At 42.1% G+C, this 23,984-nt stretch overlaps 3 protein-coding genes across 3 annotated transcripts; 1 reads left to right on the top strand and 2 right to left on the bottom strand.

Moving 5' to 3' along the window:
* Nucleotides 1-469: 469 nt before the first annotated feature.
* LOC133011070 (diencephalon/mesencephalon homeobox protein 1-A-like) lies at nucleotides 470-2,037 on the top strand. Its single transcript, XM_061078757.1, has 4 exons — nucleotides 470-623; nucleotides 750-928; nucleotides 1,036-1,477; nucleotides 1,607-2,037. Exons 1-4 carry the CDS (start codon nucleotides 470-472, stop codon nucleotides 2,035-2,037), a joined length of 1,206 nt encoding a protein of 401 aa, XP_060934740.1.
* A 7,693-nt stretch (nucleotides 2,038-9,730) lies between these two features.
* On the bottom strand, nucleotides 9,731-18,462 carry faah (fatty acid amide hydrolase). Its single transcript, XM_061077421.1, has 15 exons — nucleotides 18,193-18,462; nucleotides 17,255-17,368; nucleotides 15,544-15,684; nucleotides 15,299-15,432; nucleotides 14,928-15,134; nucleotides 14,795-14,835; nucleotides 14,542-14,666; nucleotides 13,590-13,715; nucleotides 13,390-13,487; nucleotides 12,836-12,935; nucleotides 12,346-12,389; nucleotides 12,178-12,217; nucleotides 11,994-12,102; nucleotides 11,280-11,425; nucleotides 9,731-10,495 (listed from the first exon to the last, which is right to left on the bottom strand). The coding sequence occupies exons 1-15, from the start codon at nucleotides 18,406-18,408 to the stop codon at nucleotides 10,373-10,375; spliced, it is 1,764 nt and encodes a 587-aa protein (XP_060933404.1). The 5' UTR covers nucleotides 18,409-18,462; the 3' UTR covers nucleotides 9,731-10,372.
* A 1,903-nt stretch (nucleotides 18,463-20,365) lies between these two features.
* On the bottom strand, nucleotides 20,366-22,954 carry LOC133010019 (cytochrome b-c1 complex subunit 6, mitochondrial). Its single transcript, XM_061077424.1, has 4 exons — nucleotides 22,824-22,954; nucleotides 22,493-22,528; nucleotides 21,269-21,430; nucleotides 20,366-20,611 (listed from the first exon to the last, which is right to left on the bottom strand). The coding sequence occupies exons 1-4, from the start codon at nucleotides 22,866-22,868 to the stop codon at nucleotides 20,579-20,581; spliced, it is 276 nt and encodes a 91-aa protein (XP_060933407.1). The 5' UTR covers nucleotides 22,869-22,954; the 3' UTR covers nucleotides 20,366-20,578.
* Nucleotides 22,955-23,984: the final 1,030 nt, after the last annotated feature.

The raw sequence follows: 23,984 nt of genomic DNA, 5'->3' as shown, positions 1-23,984 counted from the left end.
CGAATCATTTTTCTCTGCTCACTTTAAAATATTATGTTAAAAAGCCTGTACAAAAATTGTTCTGTTGCCGCAGTGGATTCTTAAACCACAAAATAGATTTTTTTAAATAAATTCTAGTTGAAAATAAAGATTAGCAAATAAAAGTAACAATTTGAAAAAGTTTTTTTCTGACTGTCTACATGTAAAACCCCAGATTTCCATAAAAACTCTGTTTGGTTGCTTTCAATAAACTTTCTTTTCAATCTTTCAAGTTCTGAATCTCCTCTATAATACATTTAAGGATCTATTCCACCGAAGCGCAGCGTTTAAAGGTCATTTCCCCCTGTGACTAATTTAAATAATAAAACCATATTTTACAGCTTTCCTCATTTTGAAAGTAACCAAACTTCCGCCAGAGAACAGCTCTGTTTGTTGGTGGCCTGACCCTCACAGCAGTTTGTTTCTTTCCTCCGCAGAAAACACTTCAGTCATGCAGCACTACGGGGTGAACGGCTACTCGCTCCACGCCATGAACTCACTGAGCGCCATGTACAACCTCCACCAGCAGGCGGCGCAACAGGCCCAGCACGCCCCTGACTACAGGCCCTCAGTGCATGCCCTCACTCTTGCAGAGAGACTGGCTGGTAAGAAGCAGTTGCTCATTTTGCTTTTCTGCTCCTCATGCTCTTGTTTTGCTCACCTGCCCTTTGCCATGTCCCTTTAATTAAACTGGTCGTGTTTCTTCTTTCTCAACGGTTGCACATTTCAAGACATCATCCTTGAGGCCCGGTATGGCTCCCAGCACCGTAAGCAGCGGCGGAGTCGCACGGCCTTCACCGCCCAGCAGCTGGAGGCCCTGGAGAAAACCTTCCAGAAGACCCACTATCCTGATGTGGTGATGCGTGAGCGTCTGGCAATGTGCACCAACCTGCCCGAGGCACGAGTGCAGGTAAGAAGCCAGAGGCAATCTTGTATCATTAAAGGGGGAAATGGACAGGACCTTATTTTAGCCCAAGTATTTAGCCCAAGCTCAACATGTGTTCTTCTGTTTTCCAGGTCTGGTTCAAGAACCGTCGGGCCAAGTTCCGTAAGAAGCAGCGCAGCCTGCAGAAGGAGCAGCTCCAGAAACAGAAGGAGGCGTCAGGAGCAGCAGACGGCTCTCCTGAGGACTCCAAGACTGACCTCACCAACGCCAACACCACCACCACCACCACCACCCTGGCTCCTGAGGCCCGCACCCCTCCCCACCCCTCCTCCTGTCACTCAGAGGAGAGGCCGGAGGCGGCACGGCCCCAGCCTGACGAGATGAGCGTGGAAGTCAACGTCACCTCCCCTGAGCCCTCGGACAGCGAGTCAGCAGCGGAAGATAATGCTGACAGAGAAGAGGACGAAATGAGGGGGGAGACGAGGGTGAAGACCAGGGAGGAGACGCATGGGGAGAGAGGAGCGCAGCCAGGGAGCACCCCCCCATCCTGCAAACGACTCAGCCCTGCACCAGGTAAGACTATGGACAGTTTCTATATACTACACAAAAACACACAAATAGTACAGGATTAACATGAAATTTATGTACTGACGTCCCTGTAGAAACATGCTAACGTCCTGCTCCTCCCTTTCTTTCCTTCAGACTCTCCCCTGAGCTCCCCTGCCTTGCCGTCCTCCAGCAGTGCGAGTGGCGGCATGGCTCCGGGCAACTCCTACGCCTCGTCCCCCCTCAGCCTCTTTCGGCTGCAGGAACAGTTTCGGCAGCACATGGCCGCCACCAGCAACATGGTGCACTACCCGTCCTTCGACATGAGCACACAGTCCTCTATGCCCTACCTGGGCATGAACGTCAACATGCCGTCCCCGCTGGGCTCACTGCCCTGCCAGTCCTATTACCAGTCGCTGTCACAGGCCCAGCAGGTGTGGAACAGCCCGCTGATGCAGCCGGCGCCAGGCAGCCTCCCGGGAAGCATCCCGGGAAGCCTCAACAGCAAGACAACGAGCATTGAGAACCTCCGCATGAGGGCTAAGCAGCACGCAGCCTCGCTGGGATTGGACACGCTCCCCAACTGAAGCTCAGGCTGCTCAGTTTCTACGTTGGGTTGTTGCTCTGTGTCGTAGCTATGAATTATGGGCCCAGTCCACAGGAAGCCACCCCGACACTTTCCTCTTGGCCTCTCATCACCGTCAGCAACCATGTGTTTCAATCCAAAAACCCATTAAGAAATAAATCTTTTTTGTCTGTGCCCAATTGGCCGCCAAAATGATCTTTCTAAAATTCCTCAGTTCAAAATCTGTTTCCTACTTTAACAACTACTGAGGACATTTTGCAGTTTTTCAGACTTCCAACTAAATTCAATTTTAAAACCAGAGCAGCACAAGAGTAGAAACAACTTATTTTAGGGCAAACATGAAGACAACAAGTGTGTTTCAGAGCAGACACTGAAGGGGCCCTTCCTCAGCTTGGGGCCCTCGGCCGATGAGCACATCAAGTGGGCATGTAGCTCACTGCTGAGAGCTCATGAAGAAAACATGAAGAACATCTCTGCTGGACAGAACAGAAAACAAGATTATAAGAAGAACTCAATGGGCTTGAATGAATAGATGAAAAAAAGAAGAAAAGAAAGTATAATCCCACCTGGACTGGAGGTACGACTGAACACTTCCTCCTGCCCGTGTGGACCTTGCTTGTGTTTGACTCCTCTTGGTCAACAGCTCCAGCCGAATGCTGCTGTCCACCATGAATCGAGTCTCGAACTACAGAGCTAACGTTCTCTTTCCAGGACCGACAACCGATATTAAAGCATTCCATAATCCAACACCATGAACTATGCATGTGTGCACCCTCTAAAGCATGGCTTACAGCCGCACAACGCAGAATGAAGTCACATCAGATCGAACATCACAAGTAAACCTCCGATCATTCATTATAATCCTCAAGCCAAATGTGTTTCTTTGTCGATGACACGCGATTCTACTTGTTTAAAGTCACAGCTCTGCCTGCAAGAATCCATTGAGCGTTGTAAATATCCCTGTAACTTCATGTCTCCTTTTTGTGTGAAGCAATTGTGGCTCTTAAGCAAAGGACCTAAAGAAAAAGGAAGAGGCACAGTAACAAATAAATATCAACCCAGCCCACGTATATTTTTGGTAACTCGGGTGCCAGATCGAGGTCACCAGAGAGACGCACTAGCCAGATCTTTATGTATTATATCACTGTAGATTCAAGACATGTATTTCTCAATGGTTTTGAATGTGAGTAATTTATCTGTTTAATTCAAGGGAATAAATCACAAATAAGAACGATTCCTGTTGTCAGTGTCGTTGGTTGGAATACAGCATGGAAATGTTTACTCGCACTTGTTCACGATGCTTCATTTTGCCATTTTCCAAAGCCAACAGGAACCTAAAAGACCATGTGTTACTTAAAATGAAGGCAAGCAGACACAAACCACAATTCCCTGAACAATATTCCTTCATGAATTAGGGGAAAAAGAAATTCTATCTAATTTCCCCAGTGGCAGTTTTTTTCCTCCCTAAACTTTGGACCCAGGTTAGCTAAAAGGTGAGTCAGGGGGAGACTGGACAAGAACCACATTCATTAAAACATGCACTCACACATACACTTCTGTCTAAATTGCTTGTGTGAGAGTTGGTCGGCAACAGGAGAGGGATTAGTGGAGGGTGTGCCGAATCCAGTTCCTCTGATGGCTGAGAGTGGGACTGACAGAAAACTGAGCCTTAAAAAAGAATTAGTTTTGATTTCCACACACATCAAGTCCAACTCCAACTTTTACAGTGAAAATGTAAGTTAAACTGTTCCGCTGAAGACACCTTGATTAACCGTGAATTATTTAGACACAGGAGGTCCACCGGCGTCAATGGTGAGGTTTACATGCCACATGGGGGAGAGCCTGCCACTTGTTCACCCGGTGTAGAATAACTAATCCTAAATGAAATGACTGAAGCACAGTGTCAGGCTCTAAAGAGTCTCCAATCCAGTAAACCCACCCACCACCCTCCCCTCACACTCTCTCTCTACCCCCACCCTGTCAATCGAGGTTTGGCTGCACCGAAACAGAATGCTTTGCCATAAGAAGATTACCTTCGGTCGGGATATCGATGGATTAAGAAAGAATAGAATGAGATAAAATGGGACTGAAAGAGATCCCGGAGTCAGCAAAGTTCAGACACCTGTTCTTTGCCGGCTCCTCTGCGGCTCCTCGCTCCATGACCGTAAAGATTATATCACTTTCTAAGTGCAGAGGAGGAGGCGAGAGGGGCGAGGGAATTAGGATGGGGCCTGTTACAGTCAGTAAAAATAATTTTGGGGCTGAAAAGTCAATTTTTTGTACAAATTCCCTCAGGTTATTCGCAGACACTGTTCAAATATGTGGTCAATTTGTCATGAACCTCAGTGTTTTGTGTTGGGAAAGGGTGTAAATCACTGGGAACGGTGTGTTTGTGTGTATGTGTGCGTGTGACTGAGTGAGTGTGTGTGAGTGTGTCTATGGCAGCTAAGCCGCTGAAGGTTTCCAGGAGCTCTTTGATGTGTATCTGGGCAATGCGCTATTAGAGGGATTTTCCTAGTTGACAGCTTAGAGAATGTGTGGAGGAATTGCGATGCCAGCGGGCTAAAAGAATGCTGGAAACAGGATTAGGATCATATTCTGGCAGCTCCTGTCACTTCATCAATGGGCTAAGGTTTCCTCAGTGACAGCCCTCCTTCTCTGCCCGGCTAAAACCTTTAGTGGGACAATAAAAGGGGTGAGAGAGGGGAAAAAACAATGATTGAATGGTGTGCTATGATTTCTGTGCCGGGGCCTGCACTGAGGGCTTTGTGTTGGGAGGTCTGAGGGGGACGGTGTTGATTCGGAGGGAGGGGTAGGTCATGGGGATGAGAAAAGGGGTGGGGGCGCTTTTTGGAGAGAGGGGGGGAGGAACTGTGGAAGTTTTACACCCAAATCCCCATGGCAGAGCATGTGGAGGGGTTTTTACACTGATGCTGGTGGACAGGGACAGCAGCGTGCATGGTGTCCCCCAGGGGACGACAGCAGCAGGAGCAGCAGCAGGTGGGAAGAGAGGGGAACATTTCCTGAATCTACAAAACACAACAAGATTCACTTTGCCTGAACAAAACCTGCCTGTTTTCACCAAGTGAGAGCTCTTTCACCTCAGACTTAGACTCAGACTAATACAAGTTTTTTTTGTTTCTTAAAAGGACATTTCTTGTGATAAGAGATTTTTGTCTGCAGTGATATTTAAAAAAAAACATATCAAAACTAACAATGAACAAATCTTATTAAAAGTATCTTTAGAATAGCATATAATCAAAGTCTGGCATACCTTATTCCTCTGTATAATAAATACAATTGTGCAGCGTGACACAAAATTGTACTGGCTTGTTCCTTAATTATGATAAACAGGGACATTTCAAATGTGTATTAATCCGCAGCAGAAAATAGTCCCCAGTTAATAAAACTATTTTCTCCTGTTAAAGATACATTTGGTAAAAACTACAGTGCCCAGCTGATTTATATCCCTTTGCCTAAAAAATATATAGATTGCCATTTTACTTATTTGAAAAATAATTTCCAGTGACCTGATTGGGAAGTCAGTTTCAGTCTCTCAAGGGATTTATTGACAGTAACAAAAATATAAAAAATAAAAAATCTCCTGGAGCCATGTAAAGAAAATAATTTTTGTAAAAAATAAAAAAATTATCAACAAGCTAATTTCAAGCAGCAGGGCCTGTGCAAAATGCTGAATTCCATCAAATGTGAAAACAGCACAAATGTGAAAACTACACAAATGTGAATTGGGCCATTTTTTCCATGTGATAAATTCACATTATGGATCAACGTGGGCATCTTAGATGTTTCACATTAAGTGTAGAGCATAACAAATTGAAACATGTGGTTAACAGACATTTCAAATGTGAAAATATACATTTTAAACACGGTTCTTTCATACAACGCAATTAGTGATGCCAGCGGATTAGCAATGCCATCACTTTCTTCCGAAAGATTAAGCATTTTGGATCAAATCCATGTTCAGGTGAGTCCTTTATTTGGAAGGGAACTTATTCTCCAGTTAGGCCTGATGTCGTGTTGCTGAATTTTGGTTTTCTTGACTGGGCTGATAGGGTGGTCTCTGTCACACATCTTGGACCAGCTGTCTTAATGCTGCCACCGAAAACCCCTTTCCCCAGGAGTGTAACTCCACACTTTGCTCACCCATGTGAAACAATACTTTCACAATACCACAGGAGTTTGATTGTTGGCGACAAGTTATATAATGCCAAGAATTACAGACTAGCATGGAAATGCTAAATCCTCTCTTTCTCCTGAGAAGTGGATGAGACGGACTATATCTGCAGGCTTCACTCTGGCTCCCCAGCTTTGTGCTACAGAGACGCTCTCCTTTCTCCCCCTGACTTGGGTGATAATCCTGACACGCACTGTCTGCATTTTTTACTGTACGTGTTAAAGCGCATTTGCAGAGCATTTATCTCTCCAATGTAAACCAATTTGGCTATAAGGGCCTTGGGCCAAGCAAGGCACCGGCGGAAAGAAAGGAAAACTCAGACCTAGCAGATGTGCAGAGAAGGGAGGAAGGGAGAGCTGGCGAAGACGCTTGGGTTGATGAATAACTGCATGCAGCGAAAAAGGCGAAAAGCGGAACTGGATGGGAGAAAAAGAATGTCCCTTGTCCGAGGGGTAAGCTTTTCAAACTTGGGATAGGGGCCTTTAAAGCCGATAGAACGTGGATCACTGAATTGTTGAGTCACAGAATCTGAGAAAATCATACGGAGCTCCCAGTTAATCCTGTCATAGTGAGATCGGTGGACATACTTTGGGGATCCCAGCCCCTTCTGAAGAAATTTGGAGGCTGCTGTATTGACAGAGCTGCTGTTTGATACCGCCTGTACACCTGTATCAGCTGTCTGTTAATCTGCCTTCCCCTCCTCCTACTCGTCCTCCGCAGCATGTCGCCTCTGCTGGGGAAATGGCTGATGAAACGCACCAAAGACCTAAAAGCTGCCAATCTTGCGGCTTCTTGATGTCTCCTGTAAGTGGCTCTGGTTGCAGGATGAACTTGTCACTTTGATCATCTGAAAGGCCAGAGCCCCGCTGCGTCAGACATTACATCGTGCAATTCTGAGGAGCCATCAAGACTATGGGCTCCTTGGTCCCTGAAATGGGACATTAAGACAGAATCATCCTAGGTTAGTTGTGGCGATAGCAAGGTGTTTTATTTGCTGGCACGCAGGCAGGGTCTGAATGTGTTTGGATAGCTTTTAAAGTACCTGATCTTACAGCCTAAGGTTCCTGTAAATGAGGTGTTTGCTGCTCTTATCAATGAGACGTTACATGAGGAGAGCACCTCGGCCTGCCGCGGCTGTTTAACCGTTCTGCTGTATGATTACAACAGGCTGAGCTTTTGGCCAGATGCCTTCTACGTCTAACTCAAACTATTTCAACTCTTCCGACTTTGTTTCACAAGTTCTGCTGTTGAATATTTGAGGACATTTCTAGCATCATGACATTTACAGCGGTTTCTTACACTGACACTGAGGGTTTATCGTTCATTAGTGCAATGGTGAAAAAAAGTATTTAAAGCTTAAAATGGTGCAGCAGTACTCTGTTCATCAGACATTACTCTGTCTCCCCTTTGTGCACAACAGCTTATTTATATTTGTGAGCTGCAAAGTGATGTACAGGGGCCTGATGAGAGCCACTGGTGTCAATATGTAGGTCGAAGATGAAAATGGCTAAAAGCTGCTCAACTGGATGTTAGTCATCAGTTAAAGAGACATTTTCATTCCAAATGATTTGATATTGAAAAGTTTGCTTTAAATCAAAACATGATTCTAGTTCTGTCTTGCTGTCACATAGCGATCTGTTGTTTCTCCTTTATTTAAATTAATAACCCTTATTAATATATATAAATGTGGCTAATTGTCCCCTTGTCTTGACTATTCTCTTCCTGATGTTTAACAGGCTTTTTTTTTCTTCTCAATATGGATTAGTAACTAATGATATCAACTAACGCAGGAGTCTGTGTAACTCGTGCGGCGGGGAGTCATGACGGTGCGAGAGTGAACCTGCTCAACACCAGAACCCTGGAAGTGAAGCAGCTAAATGGAATTCAGCCATCGAGGATTTCATATGATATGTCATAATATCGTCTCTGAAAAAGGTCCATAAAAACAAACTTAGAGTTCATGTGAGGAGACTGTGGGTTCATGTTCTCATCACGTTTTAACCCAGAAACTGATAGCAGTGAGGACAGTTGTCATGTTAGGTTGGATTTGACTTATTACCAGAATAATAGTTATTTCGAGGTATATTAGGTTGTTTTTTTTTACATTTACTATGTATAACCAAGACCTTAAAGTCGGCCTCCTTCTCTCCTATTTGTGTAATTTTTTACAATTTACAAATATGACATGTTTAAGGCAAGTAATGTTTGAATAATTGAGGATGTTAGGATTGCATGGAAAAATCTGTGGAAATCAGTTTGAATATATTTTTCCCATTTCTTGTATTTGGTTTAAACTGCCTTACTTGTTAAAATTAGCTTTTGCACTATATCACTTGTGCTCTCATTATCTTTAAAGTTTTAAATAGCTACAGTTTATATATAATATTCCAATAGATTTATAATTATGTATAATAGAGTATTATGCACACACCTGCCAACCTGTAAATGGTGAATGTATTTAATAGGCCAATTTGAAGGATGGATTTGTGTGTGTGTGTATGTGTGTGTGTCGCTGCCTCTGTCTCAGATCCTGAGGGATTTATGAACAATGTCAGTTCCCTCTGAAGACCTGAGTCTCTTCACTGCCTCTTAAAGCTTAATGCTCCCTGACTGAGTGGCACAGTGAGAGCCACACTCTCTCTCTCTATGTGCCACAGATAATGCTTAGAACAACCTCTCAATTCCAGCTCTCCTCTCCTCGCCTAATGTGCCCTCCTTCCTCTGCCACACGCACACGTGGCCATTTCCATTCAATCACAACACGAGTGCTAACACAGGCGTCTGTAATGGAAAACGCTAACGTTGTCCCTAATGGTTTCCCATCCCTGGAGAGTTTTTAAAACATATGTAAATTTATGTAAACCCAACAGAAACACATATTTACAATAGCACGGGAGTAATCACAATACAACGACATTGTTCGCTGGCCTCGTGGATGGAGGCGCCATGTGTCATTAGTCTGCTTTATGTCTTTTGTTTCCTGTGATGGCATCAGGGCCACAATCGCTCACAATAGGAATGAACATGATCTGCACTCATCTGTGGCACAGTGATGAAGAGGCGGAGGGGACGGTAAAAGAAAGTGAAAGAAGAGGGTGCGAGGCCTCACAGCCATGCCGAGTGAACGATGGTGAAGGTGCATCAGGAAGTTAGTTCATTTCAGATTAAAGAACACACTGGGGTTTGAAGTACAGTTTTTTAAAAAGCTGCAAATATCAACTCAAACAAATGAACGGTGGAAGGAACAGTGGATCATATCAGCTTCTTGCCTCTGACATAAAAAAAACAAATTCAGTGTTTTTACCCAGTATCATACATGAAGTGGACAATGATTGTTTTTTAATCAAGGCTTTATTAAGTCTGCATATATTTTGGAGCCGGGCATTAAAAATTGAATGTTTTATACTGTTGAAAACAATACAGTTGCAAAAAAATGCATATTTTGTATAGTTGAAAACCATCTAAAATTCAAGTTAAAAATAGAAAACAAATTGCAACATTTCAGTGGTGCTTCCTCTGTGAGAAATCAGTTGTTTTATTCTCAGAAATCAGATCACAGTAAAGTTTTAAATTCAGACATGATCAACAATAAAAAGCAATTCAGTGTTCATTATAAATTCAAATAGCAAAAAATGTGGTCACGGTGCCTCTTTGCCCAGAAGTGAATTATATATGTTCATACTATGTTGTATGAAATATTAAACAGTGCCTCAGATAAAACGTTAAGCGTATTTAACCAAATCAGATACTTGATTTCACAAAAAAGTTATCTAATAATAATAATAATAAAGACCATGTCAGTAAGATTGTTGTACCAATAAAAACAATTAGAAGCACAGTACAATTAAATTTAAAACATTAAAGATTTGTCAAAGAATGATTTAAACACAAAACAAAAACTCCACAGGTGAACTTAACTATTATCTTCAGTTAACCCATATTTTCAAAAACCCAAACAATCTTTCTCCAGAAATAATGTTACGTGCGTCGACTTCTTTTCCAATCTCATATTGTGCCATTGCTATTCACTTCTTCAAAGATCATCTTCATCAAAAAGTGATTTTCGTCGCTGCCTTCTTGTTTGTGTTTTCACAAACCTGAAGTCTCTGAGCTTTGCAGTTCCACCTGTGGCCTCCAGGCTTTACTTCCTGCTCTGTTTGACCAGATGCTCCACCTCCCTCATGAGACGCAGGCAGAGCTCGTCCTGCCACGGCAGGGCGACGCACTGCACCGCCACAGGCAGACCCTCGCCTCCAGTCACAGCCTGAGCTCAAACACACACCCAGTCAGTTAGTAACCAGTCTGCTGCCTCCACCTGCTGACCAACTGTGGAAGCACAGTTTTAAGAAGGGGACTAACTGAAACTTTAAAAAGGGATAGTTCACCCAGAAATAAAAATGCACTCATTATCTACTCACCACCCCTATGTCGAGTCCAAGATGAAGGTTTTCGGACACTCATACACACAACATGCCTCCACACAAGCAGTATGGAGGCATGTTTTTTTTTTTCCCTGTTCAATTATGTCTGAAGATCGGTCACTAATTTATTCAACTGTATTGGATTTGGCCGCAACACTGTTTACCCCTGAAACTCCAAAAGGGTTTTGTGGACACAAACACTTCACCCACACGTCATTCGGCATAATGGTGAGTAGATAGAGTGAATTTTTTATTTCAGGTTGAACTATCCCTTTAAGTTTGGGAATGAGCACAGAAACACAAACTAAATGAAGGTGTGCTATAACAAACAGTCTGTGAAGTGACTCAATATTTCTTGTGGGAAAGTCAATCCAACAAGTACACAGAGACACAAATCAACTAGACAGTGATGAAAAACCACCACAAAAAGTGTCAAACAAAACGAAAGTAGAAATGCAAAGTGGCTACAAGGAAATCATCATCTCATCATTACAACTGCCGGTCATTTATTGGCTTTTATCGCAGTAGAATACTTGAAGGTGTATCTTTGGCATTTATTTATTTCACTGAATAAACTTTTAATAATATTCATTTGGCAGTCATCTCACTCTGTCAGGGGTTTCTCACCTCTTTGAAGAGCTTGTCCCAGCGGTCCTGATAAAAGCCCTTATAGTGCTTGAGCTCCTCCTCATCCTCTGCAGTTACTGTGGTAACGGTAACTACACCGGCCGGAAAGGTCAGGACATTGTAAAGCATCGTGTTCGTGAGAGCAGCTGAAAGGAAAGACATTAGAAAGAAGTTAGTCACTGGGATCCACTGGGTTTTATAACAGTGTTATTTTCACTGTTCTGTATGGAGATTGTCAGTAAGGTGATTTTTATTCTGTTGTCAAGTGTTTTATCACTTTTGGTAATTCCGTTACATCCATGTTTGCATCTTGATGTAATTATCAGAAGATAATTGCAACATCATAACCTCCGCCAGTGCGGGAGCTCATGTTTCTGTTTTGTTTGTCTGTTAGTTAGTTTGCAGGATCACCATGACACTTGGCAGAAGGACGCGATATGTGTCAGTAAATAAACTGTTATTATCCGAAGCAGGGGACACATGTAGGACTTTTTCACTGTTACAGTGTGTCATGATGTTTTTGATGAAACTTTTTTGAAACAAGTGGTAAATAGAAAGATCATTATGACAGTATTATCAAAACCATCTTAAACATTTAAGTGATGTGTTCCTTGTATTGTACAGCTATCCATGATTTATAGAATTGATCAGCAGAGACAGAGTTTCCCACACTACACCCATGCAGATATTTGATATTAGTTAAGTCTACCGTACTGGTAACTTTGCCGCAGTATAAGAAGTTGAAGGCCGGTCCAAACATCGGGCACAGCAGCACGTCTATGTTGCATCTTCTCCAATCTGCTATTGTTTCATGAATGTAGTCCTAAGGAAAACAGGTGAGAATTACATTGTATGTATTCAGAACATAGAATAACAAATGCCTGAGGACTAACAGAACCTCGACAGCAGCGTGTTGCTTCCACAGCTCTGGAACAGAACTGGAAACGAGACGGAGAGAAAGGGTCAGTACGTTCTGACATTCTTCCCATTACATCAGTGTGTGTTTACACAATCAGTGTTTACACAGCAAACCCGAAAGCACAACACGTCAAGGCAACTCCCTCACCTGACTCCACTGATACCACTGAAGATGCCAGAAGCACGAGATGCCTACAAAACATGACATGAAACAATAAAGAAGAAAGATTTTGTGAAACAGTCAAAGTCCAAAGTGCAAGACAATACTTTTGTGAGGCAGCTTTTACCTTTTCTGCTATAAGCTGCTGGAACACTTACCCTGAGGACCTTAGAGACGGCCAGTGTGGAAATCTTCAAAACACGAGCTTAAGGCCCATCACTTTAGTTGGGCATTTAATTAAGTACGTTGAAGATTCTAGTAAATTATACTAGTCTATTAACATTACCTTAATGTGTTTTTATCCCCATTTTATTGATTTTTTTCTTCTCTTTATTGCATCTGTTTTAAAGTTTTACTGTTATGTTAGCTAAAAGCTATTCTTTGGAATTTCGCTGTCAGCATGAGTTTCTCTCTTTCTGGGTGAATCAGTCAATTTGAAACATTAACCTTCATCGATCGGTCAATTGATTGAACTCACCACGGGCTTCAGGAGGAATGAGAGGGTTCTCTTCACCCACGTAGGTAGAGAGTAGGGATAAACCTGTGCTTTGAGACAGGGGTCCAGAGGGCTTCCCTCCCTAAAGCAGAATCGATAAGACATCATTGGAAATTGATACAACAATCTAGTCAATGAGATTACTCGTATGTTTATCATAATAGTTATGAAGCAGCTATGTGAGGTTTAACACAGTTTCATTTTTTTTTCATATCTTGTATCTGTAATCAACTCAGCCTCAGTTCTTTGAGAAAAACTGACACTTTGTCCGGGTTCAGGCAACGAGGCTCCCTCACAAATTCTCCATCTGAACAAGGTTTCAGCTTCTTAGCCTTTAGGCGTCTCACCACAAAACTTCCCTGTGAAGCTGTTGGTTGATGGAAACAATACATTTGAAGAAATCACCTCGAGGTCTGGGATCTTATGAAAAGGATTTTACACATCTGGAGACTGAACACTGCAGCTGTGCACATTCATTAAAAACAATCATCTTATTAATACTGACTGCTCTGTTCTTAAAGGACACTTCAACCCACAGTTTTTGTAGCATGGTGGTAGCTCCATCTGCGAGGATACCCTTAACCAACAGCTCTTCTGCAGCTTGTCTGATCTTCAGGGGACTGTAAGGCACCAGCTACAGGCACAAAGGACAGGAGCAGTGGCTGCATTAAAAACATACACTTCACGTGCCACATTTAGGCCAAACGGTGCGTGTCAGGGTGTGGTTTGGTCTCACAGTGTGGCCAGCTTGCTCCAACAGTGCCTTGACTTCTCTGATGGCTCGGGCCGTGCTTGGGGACGACTGCACGAAGCCGTCGCTTTCAAAGTAACCGATCCTCAGAGGTTTGGTGCTCTGGTACATCTGGGGAAAAACACATTTGCATTTTGTGAAAACATTACAAGCGTAAACACAGAACGGTTTAACTGTATCGACAATGAGCTGGGATTATGTGGTTGAATTAGCGTTGCCTGCTTAAATTCACTTAAAAAAAAAAAATCATGATGACAGAAAAAAACGACGTGGATAATTATCTGCCTTCATGTTTCCATTACACTGGTGGATGAACCTAAGTCATTATCATCACAGCAGAGCACATCACTCCGGATACTCCCTTGTGCAAAGAACAGGAAAAAAAAACCCTTGCGGGAGATTTCATCACCATGAGTTACAGTTAGCAGCATGTTTCTCTTCTTGACTCTGTATGAGAGGAGTCAACATTTAAGTTGTAGAATCGTAAAATCTTACAAACTTTCAAACCTCTTTATCAACATATTGTGTCTCACAATTACTACTGAAAAATGTGCTTCAGAAACAAACTACCAACCCAAATATTTTTTAATGAGGTTTACTTGGAGTATTAGCTATTATGCACGTAGTATTTAGTGGCATCGAGCTTTGGAGTTGCATTTTTCATCCACTGACCCTGTTCTTCAAGCATTTGTAGAAGAACCTACGCAGGCATTTACATAAAGGGCCCTCTCTGGACCATTCTGTCTGTTGGCAGGACCCTTTTCAAGGCCATTGGTTATATCAGACCTTGAAGCATCACTAAAACTCTCTTTTTTTCCTCACCAAATTCAAGGGTATAAGGACCGAGGGCACATGTTCTCCAAAGATTGTGAACCCCTTTGAGGCAAATGTGTGATTCACGATACATTAAAATACAATTAGACTTCATTGGACATACCTCCACATTAAAGGGTATGGGTGGAACAGTAGGGTCCAGGGAAAACATGTGGTCACTCAGCAGAGCCTGCATACACAGAGCCAGACTCTCCACATCCCTCGCCATAGGTCCAGCAGAGGACGTCACTAAGTTTATAAGAATATAACAGTCGTCAAATGTAGCAGAAGACACAGGTAGTACCGCCAGGTAATAATGATGAAACTCTTTTACGTCTCCATGAGCTTTATATGATGTGTTGTGTATATCCTCTTACCTGACTTTTGCCCTCTGTAAATGGGCCTCACACCTTGTGAACTGACAATAAAGATGACAAATAAAGATGAAAGTCTGGTGGGAAGAGTCGTGTCTGCGGAGTGAGTCTCCGTTAAACTGTCTCACGTACTCACCTTAACCGACGTGCTGTTGGCTTGAGGCCACAGATTCCACAGAAAGCGGCAGGAATGCGGATGCTGCCCCCTATGTCACTGCCCAAACCGAGCACAGAGCCGCCTCCCCCGATCAGAGCCCCCTCCCCACCAGACGAACCTCCAGAGGTCTTCTGGAGGTTATGAGGGTTTACGGTCTGCCCATAAATAGGGTTACTGCAGTCAAAGCTGGAAGTTAGGCAATAAAACACAAATAAACATAAGTATCACAGCCTTTATGTCAGCAAAACTCATAGTACGCCTTTGTTTTAAAAGTACACAGCTGCACGTGTGTGTGTGTGACACGGTGTCACCACTCTAACACTTAACAACTGGGTTGAGGAATGATTTACTTAAGTAGGGCTTGGGGTAAGTTGGTTTTCACAAAGGGAATAGCTCCTTGTCTCTTCAGAACTTCAACAAGCACGCCGTCCTCCTGGAGGGGCTGGTCCAGATAAATGACCACACCACAAGAACAGTCATGATTCTACATGAAGACATGACAAAGAGAGCAGTGTTAGATAACAGCAGATCCACCTGAGCTTTGTAAAGCACATATTGATTCACTGTGACAATACAATACATGATCACAAATAACCTTATAAGCAATGTTTTCTTTGATGCTAACTGGAACTCCATACAAGAGACCCTTCTTGTTGGAGTCGAGAGTCTTCAGCTGATCGAAACTCTCCAGCAGAATCCCTGTGCAGCAGTTGAGCTTTTTGTTTACATCCAGAGTCTGTAGGAAAACAGAGGAAAAAACAAATAGAAGTAGGAGGACAGTAGGAGGCTCAAAGGGCGACTAAGGATTGGAATTGGCAATATATAGATATATAATATCTTTGCAAAAATTATATTGGCATTTTAGTGAGTGGAAAACTGGGCCTGATTACCCAGGGTTCCATTTGCAGAGGTCCATTAAAAAACCTGAATTGTGTGCGTGAATATGCAGTAGTCCACGACACAGTGTTTGTTTTTGGTTGTGTTGGCTGAAAGTTGTTTTTGCGTTTGCTTATATAATTGGTTGTGTTTGTTTTGTTTAAGTGGACGTGTAAGACTAAGTAGACACGGCCAACCAATGATAGTCTGTTTGCCAACAGTTTTTGTTTAAACCAACTACTTCCAATATTTGCTTTGAGCAAAGTTAACCACTTGCTGCTTCGAGCTATGTATTTATGTGCAGGTGTTGACACGAAGCAGGAAAGGGAACGAATGTGAATAGAAAAAGGAATACCTTCAAAAAATTATGTAAAGTCAGCTAATAAAAGCCCTTAAAAAGCCAATTAATTTGCCTGAATAATAATCCCTACAATTTCAATAGGGCCTCACGTCTGTCAGTGCCTGTCAGTGCTAAGGCCCTAATAATAAAGACTGAACCGAGCTCCTGCAGTAGCGAGAAGGCGAGAGAGAGGTGCGCCGTGTGTAAAGGTGCACGTTGCGCCAACCTCCGCTTCTCAAGTAACAAGCCCGTTTTGAGAATTTAAGAAGTAGAAAGTACAGACATTTGTGCTCAAATGTAGCGAGTAAAAGTTAAAAGTCGTCAGGAAAATAAATACTCAAGTAAAGTACAGATATGTGAAAAATCTACTTATGTGCAGTAACGAAGTATTTCTACTTTGTTACTTCCCACCACTGCTGAATAGTAGTATTTTTAGGTGAACTATCCCATTAAGATTGGGGCTTTTCATCACTGTAAGCTTATTCCCCACAAACTAGATACACTGGCATGTATTTTGTACTTCCTGATGCTTATTAGCAATGACTCCCAACACACATGAGTTTCTTTCACTCTTACAGTTAGCTGGGTTAGAGTGGGCAAACAGCCAGAAAGGAACATCCTAAAAGACTTGTTTTTGTGAGAACTTTCTGTGAGAACATTCTGTCAGCTCTGACGGAGCTCAGTATTTAACAGGAGGAGGACAGCTTCACTCCCAACTATGTCCATGTATGATCCCAGACTGTATGTGTGGAACAGTTGACCTTTCGGATGCAAAGTAGGAACTTCTACTCATGTTGAGAAACTACATTATTATTTTGAGAATGTCTCTCATGACTTACAGATACTATGTTATTCAATAAAGTTTCTCATTATACTGATCTTTTCTGCTTTTTTTTCAACAGAAGCGCAGAAATGGGCTTCTGTACAAACCTGATTGAAAAAGCAGCAAATAATTCAGTCTAAACTGTGGGTGAATAAATTTAATGACTGGACAGATAATGATCGATTAAGTCAGTTGGAATTCAAATGAAATATGTCAATGGTTGTTTTTCTGTGCTGCATGCTGGGATGTTGTGTTCGGGTACTGAACCTTTTCCATGTAAGTGTAGAACACTTCCTCGGGGCTCAGCAAGCCTTCCTGCAATTGCTTGGTCAACTCTGAGAGCGTCAGCGTCAAGATGAGAGCTGAGTTGGTTGCTGGATGCTGAAGGAGACACACATATAGAGTCATTGCAGTGTGGATAGTAATAGTACATTTTCAGTACAGCCTAAAAGTTGTTGGCAAATGAAAAATGCATCAAACTACTTATCACTATCCACTGATCTGCTATTTTATGTCTATGTTAAACTGTTTTAATAGGTAAAGTAAAGTGGAGACTAGGGCTGGAGGATAAAACAATCAATAACTATATAATTGATATCAATGGGAATATAACTTAGGTCCAACATGTATTGATGTATATTGCTTATGCATTGTGCAAACACAGTGGGAGGTTTAACACATGATTGGTCTATACCTCAAATTTACAAAACGTGTTGTTGTTTATCAAGTGTCGTTTTCTGCTTTTAAAAGAAGAGTTTAAAACAACAACAATCTCTCAGGAGTTAAATTTATCTGGATAATTATCAATATGAACATTTTAATCTTGACAAAAGGTTTGGCCATATGGCCCAGTCCGGATAAAAATACAGAAATGGAAAAAGTTAAGTGAAATACTAGATTATAAACCCCAAAGGGGATGGTATAAAATTCCTTACTTTATCTGATATATCATCTGATATAATATATATATATATAACATGTATAATATTTTACTATAGAATAGACATATAAGACGGAGAAGTAGATGATGACATCTGGCACAGCTGGGACCAGTAGATTTAACCTAAACTTCAATTTTTTTACTTACTAACTTTTCAACTATTGTTTTTCTGTCACTGTATCAAAAGGTGTGACGGTTACTTTTCTCTCATCATCATCATCATCACCCCCTCCCCTCCCCTCCCCTCCTCTCCCCTGCAGCTCACCGACTCCCTGTACCGCCGCACCGCCTCCTCTGCCCGCTGCAGGCTCTCGGTCCTCCGCTCCCTGGCTCTCTGGATCTTAACCTTGGCCTCTCTGGAGCGGATCACTCTCCGGACCAGCAGCACCGCAGCTCCCGCCCCGCAGACGGCCCCCGCCAGCAGAGCCACTGTCCGCTGGTCCGCCTGCACCCTGTGGACGAGCAGCTTCAGGTTCTCCATGACGCTCCCGCTGCCTCTCACGGATCAGTGTGTGCCGTCTGTGCAAGCGACCGTAGCTTTTATCGACTTATTGTGACGTCATCTTCAGTCGCCATCTTGATGTTCTTTTTTTCCCCTTTTTTTTTTAAGAAAGACATAACCATATTTGGACAAGAGGGAGGAGCCCGGGAAGAACTTTCTACAGATCTCAGGCAATTTCGGGGTTGGAAAAATGAAGCCTAAAGCAAATGATTGTTCTGTCGCTGACACTTTGTGTAAATTATTTTTAAGTAGATGCTTGTTGATTAAGTTTAAAATGCATCGACACTACTGAACATTTACTTTTCTCTTGTTCAGTCACATTTCATGTGGTAAATATAGTTATATTAAAGGCTCAATTTGTGGAATTTAGTGACATCTAGTGGTGAATGTATGTTGCAGCTGAATACCCCTCACCTCTCCCTTCTTTAGGTTAATAAAACTACAATTCATACAATTTAAGTATCATATTAATAAACAAAAATGGAAAAGCTGTAATCCTTGCTTTAAAAAAAATAAGCATCATCTTTTAAATTTCTCTCCCAAAATAATCAGTATTTTGTCTATCGAGAGTGACAGAACCTCCATGACCCCTGTCCACCCAGAGGTTTCTGAAAAGAGTTTGAATGCATTATGTAATGAATGTCTATTTAAGATTTAATGATGAGGGGGGCTTAATCAGAGCCACTGAACGAGACCCTAAATTAATCTGTGGGATTTCTTAAGGTAATCCAGAATGAATGGTGGCCTACGGAGCGGTAGCCCTACAGCTTTATGTTTATGGGGTAAAGTTCATTTTCATTTAAAGTAATTGTCTGTACTCAAGAGACGACATTGAATGCAATTCTCGCAGAACTTGATCAGCCAGTCTGGACACCTTTTGTCTCTGTGCTTGAAATCTAATCCCAACGGGTAAAAACAAGACCTGCGAAATCATTCTCTTGTGAGAGAGAATGTTATTTGGAGGCTGTTTGCCTGCTCTGCCATATCTTACCTTTATAGAACTTTGTACTGGTCACCATCATAAAGGTCTTGGCTGTGTCTGGGCTGTCGGCCCTGTAGCTCAACTCGTGCTGTGGCTCCAAATTGAATAACGTACTGAATCTTGAGGGGTAACTGGGACACAGATGCAGAAGCTCCTGTAGAGAGTGAGGGTCTACTGGTGAACCTCACCCTAAACACGAAAACTGTTCTCCTACATATCATTTTGACTTCCCAAATGGACTTTATAGGCCTTAGATAAAGAGTTTAACTGAACTTTATCCTGTATTTTTGTAAACAGAATAAAAAAAAGTACCTTGACCCAGATGCAATATCTTGCAAAAATACGTAATTGATACGTTTTGGCAAGTCATCAAGCACAGATCCAGTTATGTAATGCTTAGGAGCCTAGGAGGCCATGATCTTGTGTGACGCCTCAGGCCTTCATGTTGGACCAATAGATAATCAAATCTATCTTGTTTGGTTAATTTTGCTACGTTTATCATGACATGATCGCGATGCTCATTTTAGATAACAGCCTCAAGTTTTTCATGTCAACATAACAACCCGCTAAGCAGGATTTTTATGTTGTGGTGGTAAACAGCTAAACTGGTGGATCTATAGATAGACTTAAAGACTTGAATGTTGTGTCCCCCTTGACTCCTGTATAATATGAGTAAATGAGCAGAACAGGGACTGAGTGGTCATGTTACTTGATGTACTGCGATCAGATAGATCAAAGAAATAAAGAAGCACCCTGATATTATAAATACGTAATTTCCTGTGACTTTTGATTTCATGTGTTATCTAAGAGCACAAAGTAGCAGGGATGAGGATAGATGAAATGATGCCTCATCTTTTAACTGGCCATAAATGTGTTGTTGTAAGTTTATTCTAACTTAATTTCTACAGGAAATAGTTGTTTCAGCATTACAAAAAAAATTCACAAAGCCATGGGTTAAGGTTTTCCCAGCCATCTACTTTAATGAAATGTTGACTCAGACTACCTTGTTAAATACTTGGTTTCTTCACATGAGCAGATACAGTATAATACATTTAAAGTCAAAACATACAGCAGATCAACACGTGGAGGTGTTTAAAACCATGTTCTCCTCATAAAACAATATTTGAAGAATGTCATCAGCCAGCGGTGCAACAATCAGGAAGCATTTCATTTGACAGCGTGGAACAGTTTGTGTGACACCTAGAGAGAGAGAGAGAGAGAGAGAGAGAGAGAGAGAGAGAGAGAGAGAGAGAGAGAGAGAGAGAGAGAGAGAGAGAGAGAGAGAGAGAGAGAGAGAGAGAGAGAGCACACATAAGGTAATTTATTTATGCAAACATACAGTGGAAGGTAAGGTAACTTAAAGAGCCTTAAGTGGATTTGAAAAGTAAAGAATTATGCAGTTTATAAGAAGATACTGTCAAACAAAATAGACAATGGAAATAGCTTGTAGCTTTAGCTTGTATTGTATTTATTTTTGAGGTGAAATGTGTTCCAGCTGCTCCATGTGGCTGAAAGTTCACTTCCTGTATTATGTTGGTGTTGGTGAGCACTAACGTCTCACTTGCAAATGTTGAACTAACATAATATGTGAAGACCAGTTCTTTTTACGATTTCTATGAGGAAATACCCTGATATCTATGAAGTGCAACTTTATCATTACAAGCTCTGTCAACCTCAAGGGGCAGTGCTGAGAACCTTAAATGTAAGTATAAAGACAAGCTGTGGAAAATCTGTAATGCCCATGAGTTGAAAAGGAGATTTTACTTGAACCTTACAACAAAGGTAACAAATACCTTCTCTTTAATATCTTCTGCTTTGTGCCGTATCATAAAATCAAACCCTAAATGTCTCACTTACACAGTGGTCCCGAGCATGCAGGAAGTCAAACAGCTCCTCAGTGCATTCCTCCTGCGTTGCAGACCGAGAGCCAACTCGGGTCTCGCACTGCTCCAGACGCTGCTGAGTGTGGACACAGTGCTCTGTCTCTGCACACTTTTGTCGCAGCGTTTCAAGAGGATCCTGTAACACACAGCACCGGAAAATATACCATAAAAAAGGTCCTTCAATAGGATATGCATATTAAAATACAATAATGAGACCATGGTAACAATGCAGATCATTTGTAAGACAAGGAGTAACAGAGTCAAGGGGCACCAGCTTCTATCCTTGCCCTCCCCATGTAGCACTACTGTCCTGAACACAGAAAAAGCCCAAACAGCTCTGAACAGAAGATTTAACAGCTGTGTCTTGACTTGAGTTCCCTTGAAACAGATGGTTTGGGGAGACGGCCGAATCACACCAAACCAAGCAGTAGAACCAAGCAGATTGAAGTCCGATCCAGCCCTCCAGACATTAGTTGGGGACGGGGGTTTGCAGATAATAATCTGGACCTCACTGTCTGGTAAGGGCACTGGGACCCCCTCATACTACAATATAATCTGGCGGTACAACCTAAGATTCCAGATCTAATTTCTCCTCCGATTCTCGGGGGGGGCAAATATGGGTCAAAACGCCCTATATTGTGATTACAACTACATTGCTGAGATATACATTATACCTGCCCACATATCCTACTATTTTTGGCAATACTGCTATCATTACAACTTATCACTGATCCCTTCATCTTTGGCAGACAATTTATTTTGTATAAATACTTTAAACACTGATACCCCTCATTTCTCGTGACTGTTGTAAATATTATTGTTTTGTTTATGTGCTCTATTACACGTGAGAGGGAGAGGGATCACTTACGGCTCTCTAAGGTCATTCTTCTTGTAAGTAATCTTACAAGGGCACACCTTGAGGCAAATTGGGATTTGTGAATTGGATTTGGACTCAATCAGTGAAAGCTGGGGCTTCACATGTGTTGAGTTTTGAAGTTTCTTCTAATTCAGAATGATGAAACCACCTAAGTCCTGAGAAAAGGTGCTGGCAGTGGAGAAAGCTCTGGTTCACAGTTCATGTGAAGGAGAGTAAACAAGAGTTCCTGTTCAGAGATCCAACAGCCGCTCGTCCCTTTCCAAAAATGCATTTCCTCCACTGGGAATTTGAGGGTCAAGTATCGTATTCTGATGAACATACCACCATGTCCTCTTCATCCTCCTCCTCTTCTTCCTCCTGAAACACACACACACCAAAACCAACCCAGTTACATCAGTCTTCTAACAATCAGGAAAACGGCAGCTTCACTTCAGCATGAACTTCATCAACAGCTGGTAAACACAGATGATACATGTGCGTCGAAGCTACACAAATTAGCTTCTACACATTCCTTGACGGCTCCGGTGGCTGACGCTAACCCAAGCTAGCAGTTCGTGTAGCTTAGTTAGCCGTGTTGTGCTAGCTTCTCGGCAGAAACAACCCAAGGTTACTAGCAGAGCACAGTTGTGTTGAGTCGGTAAAAGCTACTAACATCCTCGGGTTCTCCATTCGTGATCATCTTCTCCTCGAAAACCATGTTGATACTGTAGCTGTCCTGAGATGACCTGCTGTCAGAGCTGAGCTGCTGGAGGACACGACCGGTCAAACGAGCTGCGGGGCAGGAAACACGCCGCACTGCTTCCGCTTCGTGCGCTTTCAAAATAAAACACATCAAGGGTCACATCCATAGATATCATTAAAACGCACATTTTACTGTCCAAATATTTATTCAATCTTAAACTTCAATTAGTAAAAAAATATTAAAAATTATAATTTGAATAGTTGCATGTGCATTTACACACCCACCTACTCAGTAGCAGTTTTTCCAAACGTGTTACATTTAGATTAAAGGGATACTATACCCAAAAATAAAAATTCACTCTATTATCTACTCACAACTATGCCGATGGAGGGGCAACACTGTTGTTACCCCTGAAACTACAAATATGTTTTGTGGACTCAAACACTTCACCCACCCCTGCGTAGGCAAAGTGGTGAGTAGATAATAGAGTGAATTTTCATTTTTGGGTGAACTATCCCTTTAACAAGGCACACATTTTATTTGGATGTAAGAATCGTCTACTTCCCCTCATTACAAAATTACAAAACGATACACTGCCACCCTGTGTTGAAAGGTAGTATTACAGCATGATCAATATTTACTGCATTTACCCATACAGCACTTGGCCCCTAGAGGAGCATGTAAAGCATAGATCCTACAGAGTGAGGTCATTTTTGGAAAGTGAGGACATTTTGACCGGTCAGAATTAGGTTGAGGTTAGGGTTTATGTTAGGGTTAGGGTTAGGCATTTCGTTTGGATGGTTAGAGGGTTAGGGGAATGTATAATGCCAATGAGTGTCCTCGCTTAGATAGAAGTACAAACGTGTGTGTGAGGCACCTTGCATAAAACTGCAATATGACTGCATCCATTAATGCATTGCAACAGTCTCCTTTGTTACAATGAAGCTAAAACGCATACATATAAAATGCATATATATATATTCCAACAGTTGTTTAGTGGATGTCTACTCCTGTGGCAGTTTGCATGAAAGACATTTCTCTTTTTGTATGTTGTGCAAGACACAGCAGCCTGACATGTGTTCACCCCATTTAACACCTGTTAGTGATCTGAATCGTGAACATTGATTTAAG

This window comes from Limanda limanda, chromosome 9 (genome assembly GCF_963576545.1).
Source record: "Limanda limanda chromosome 9, fLimLim1.1, whole genome shotgun sequence".
Lineage (NCBI taxonomy): Eukaryota > Metazoa > Chordata > Actinopteri > Pleuronectiformes > Pleuronectidae > Limanda > Limanda limanda.
The sequence above is the reverse complement of the archived record's forward strand: the minus strand, read 5'-3'. Positions and strand labels throughout refer to the sequence as shown.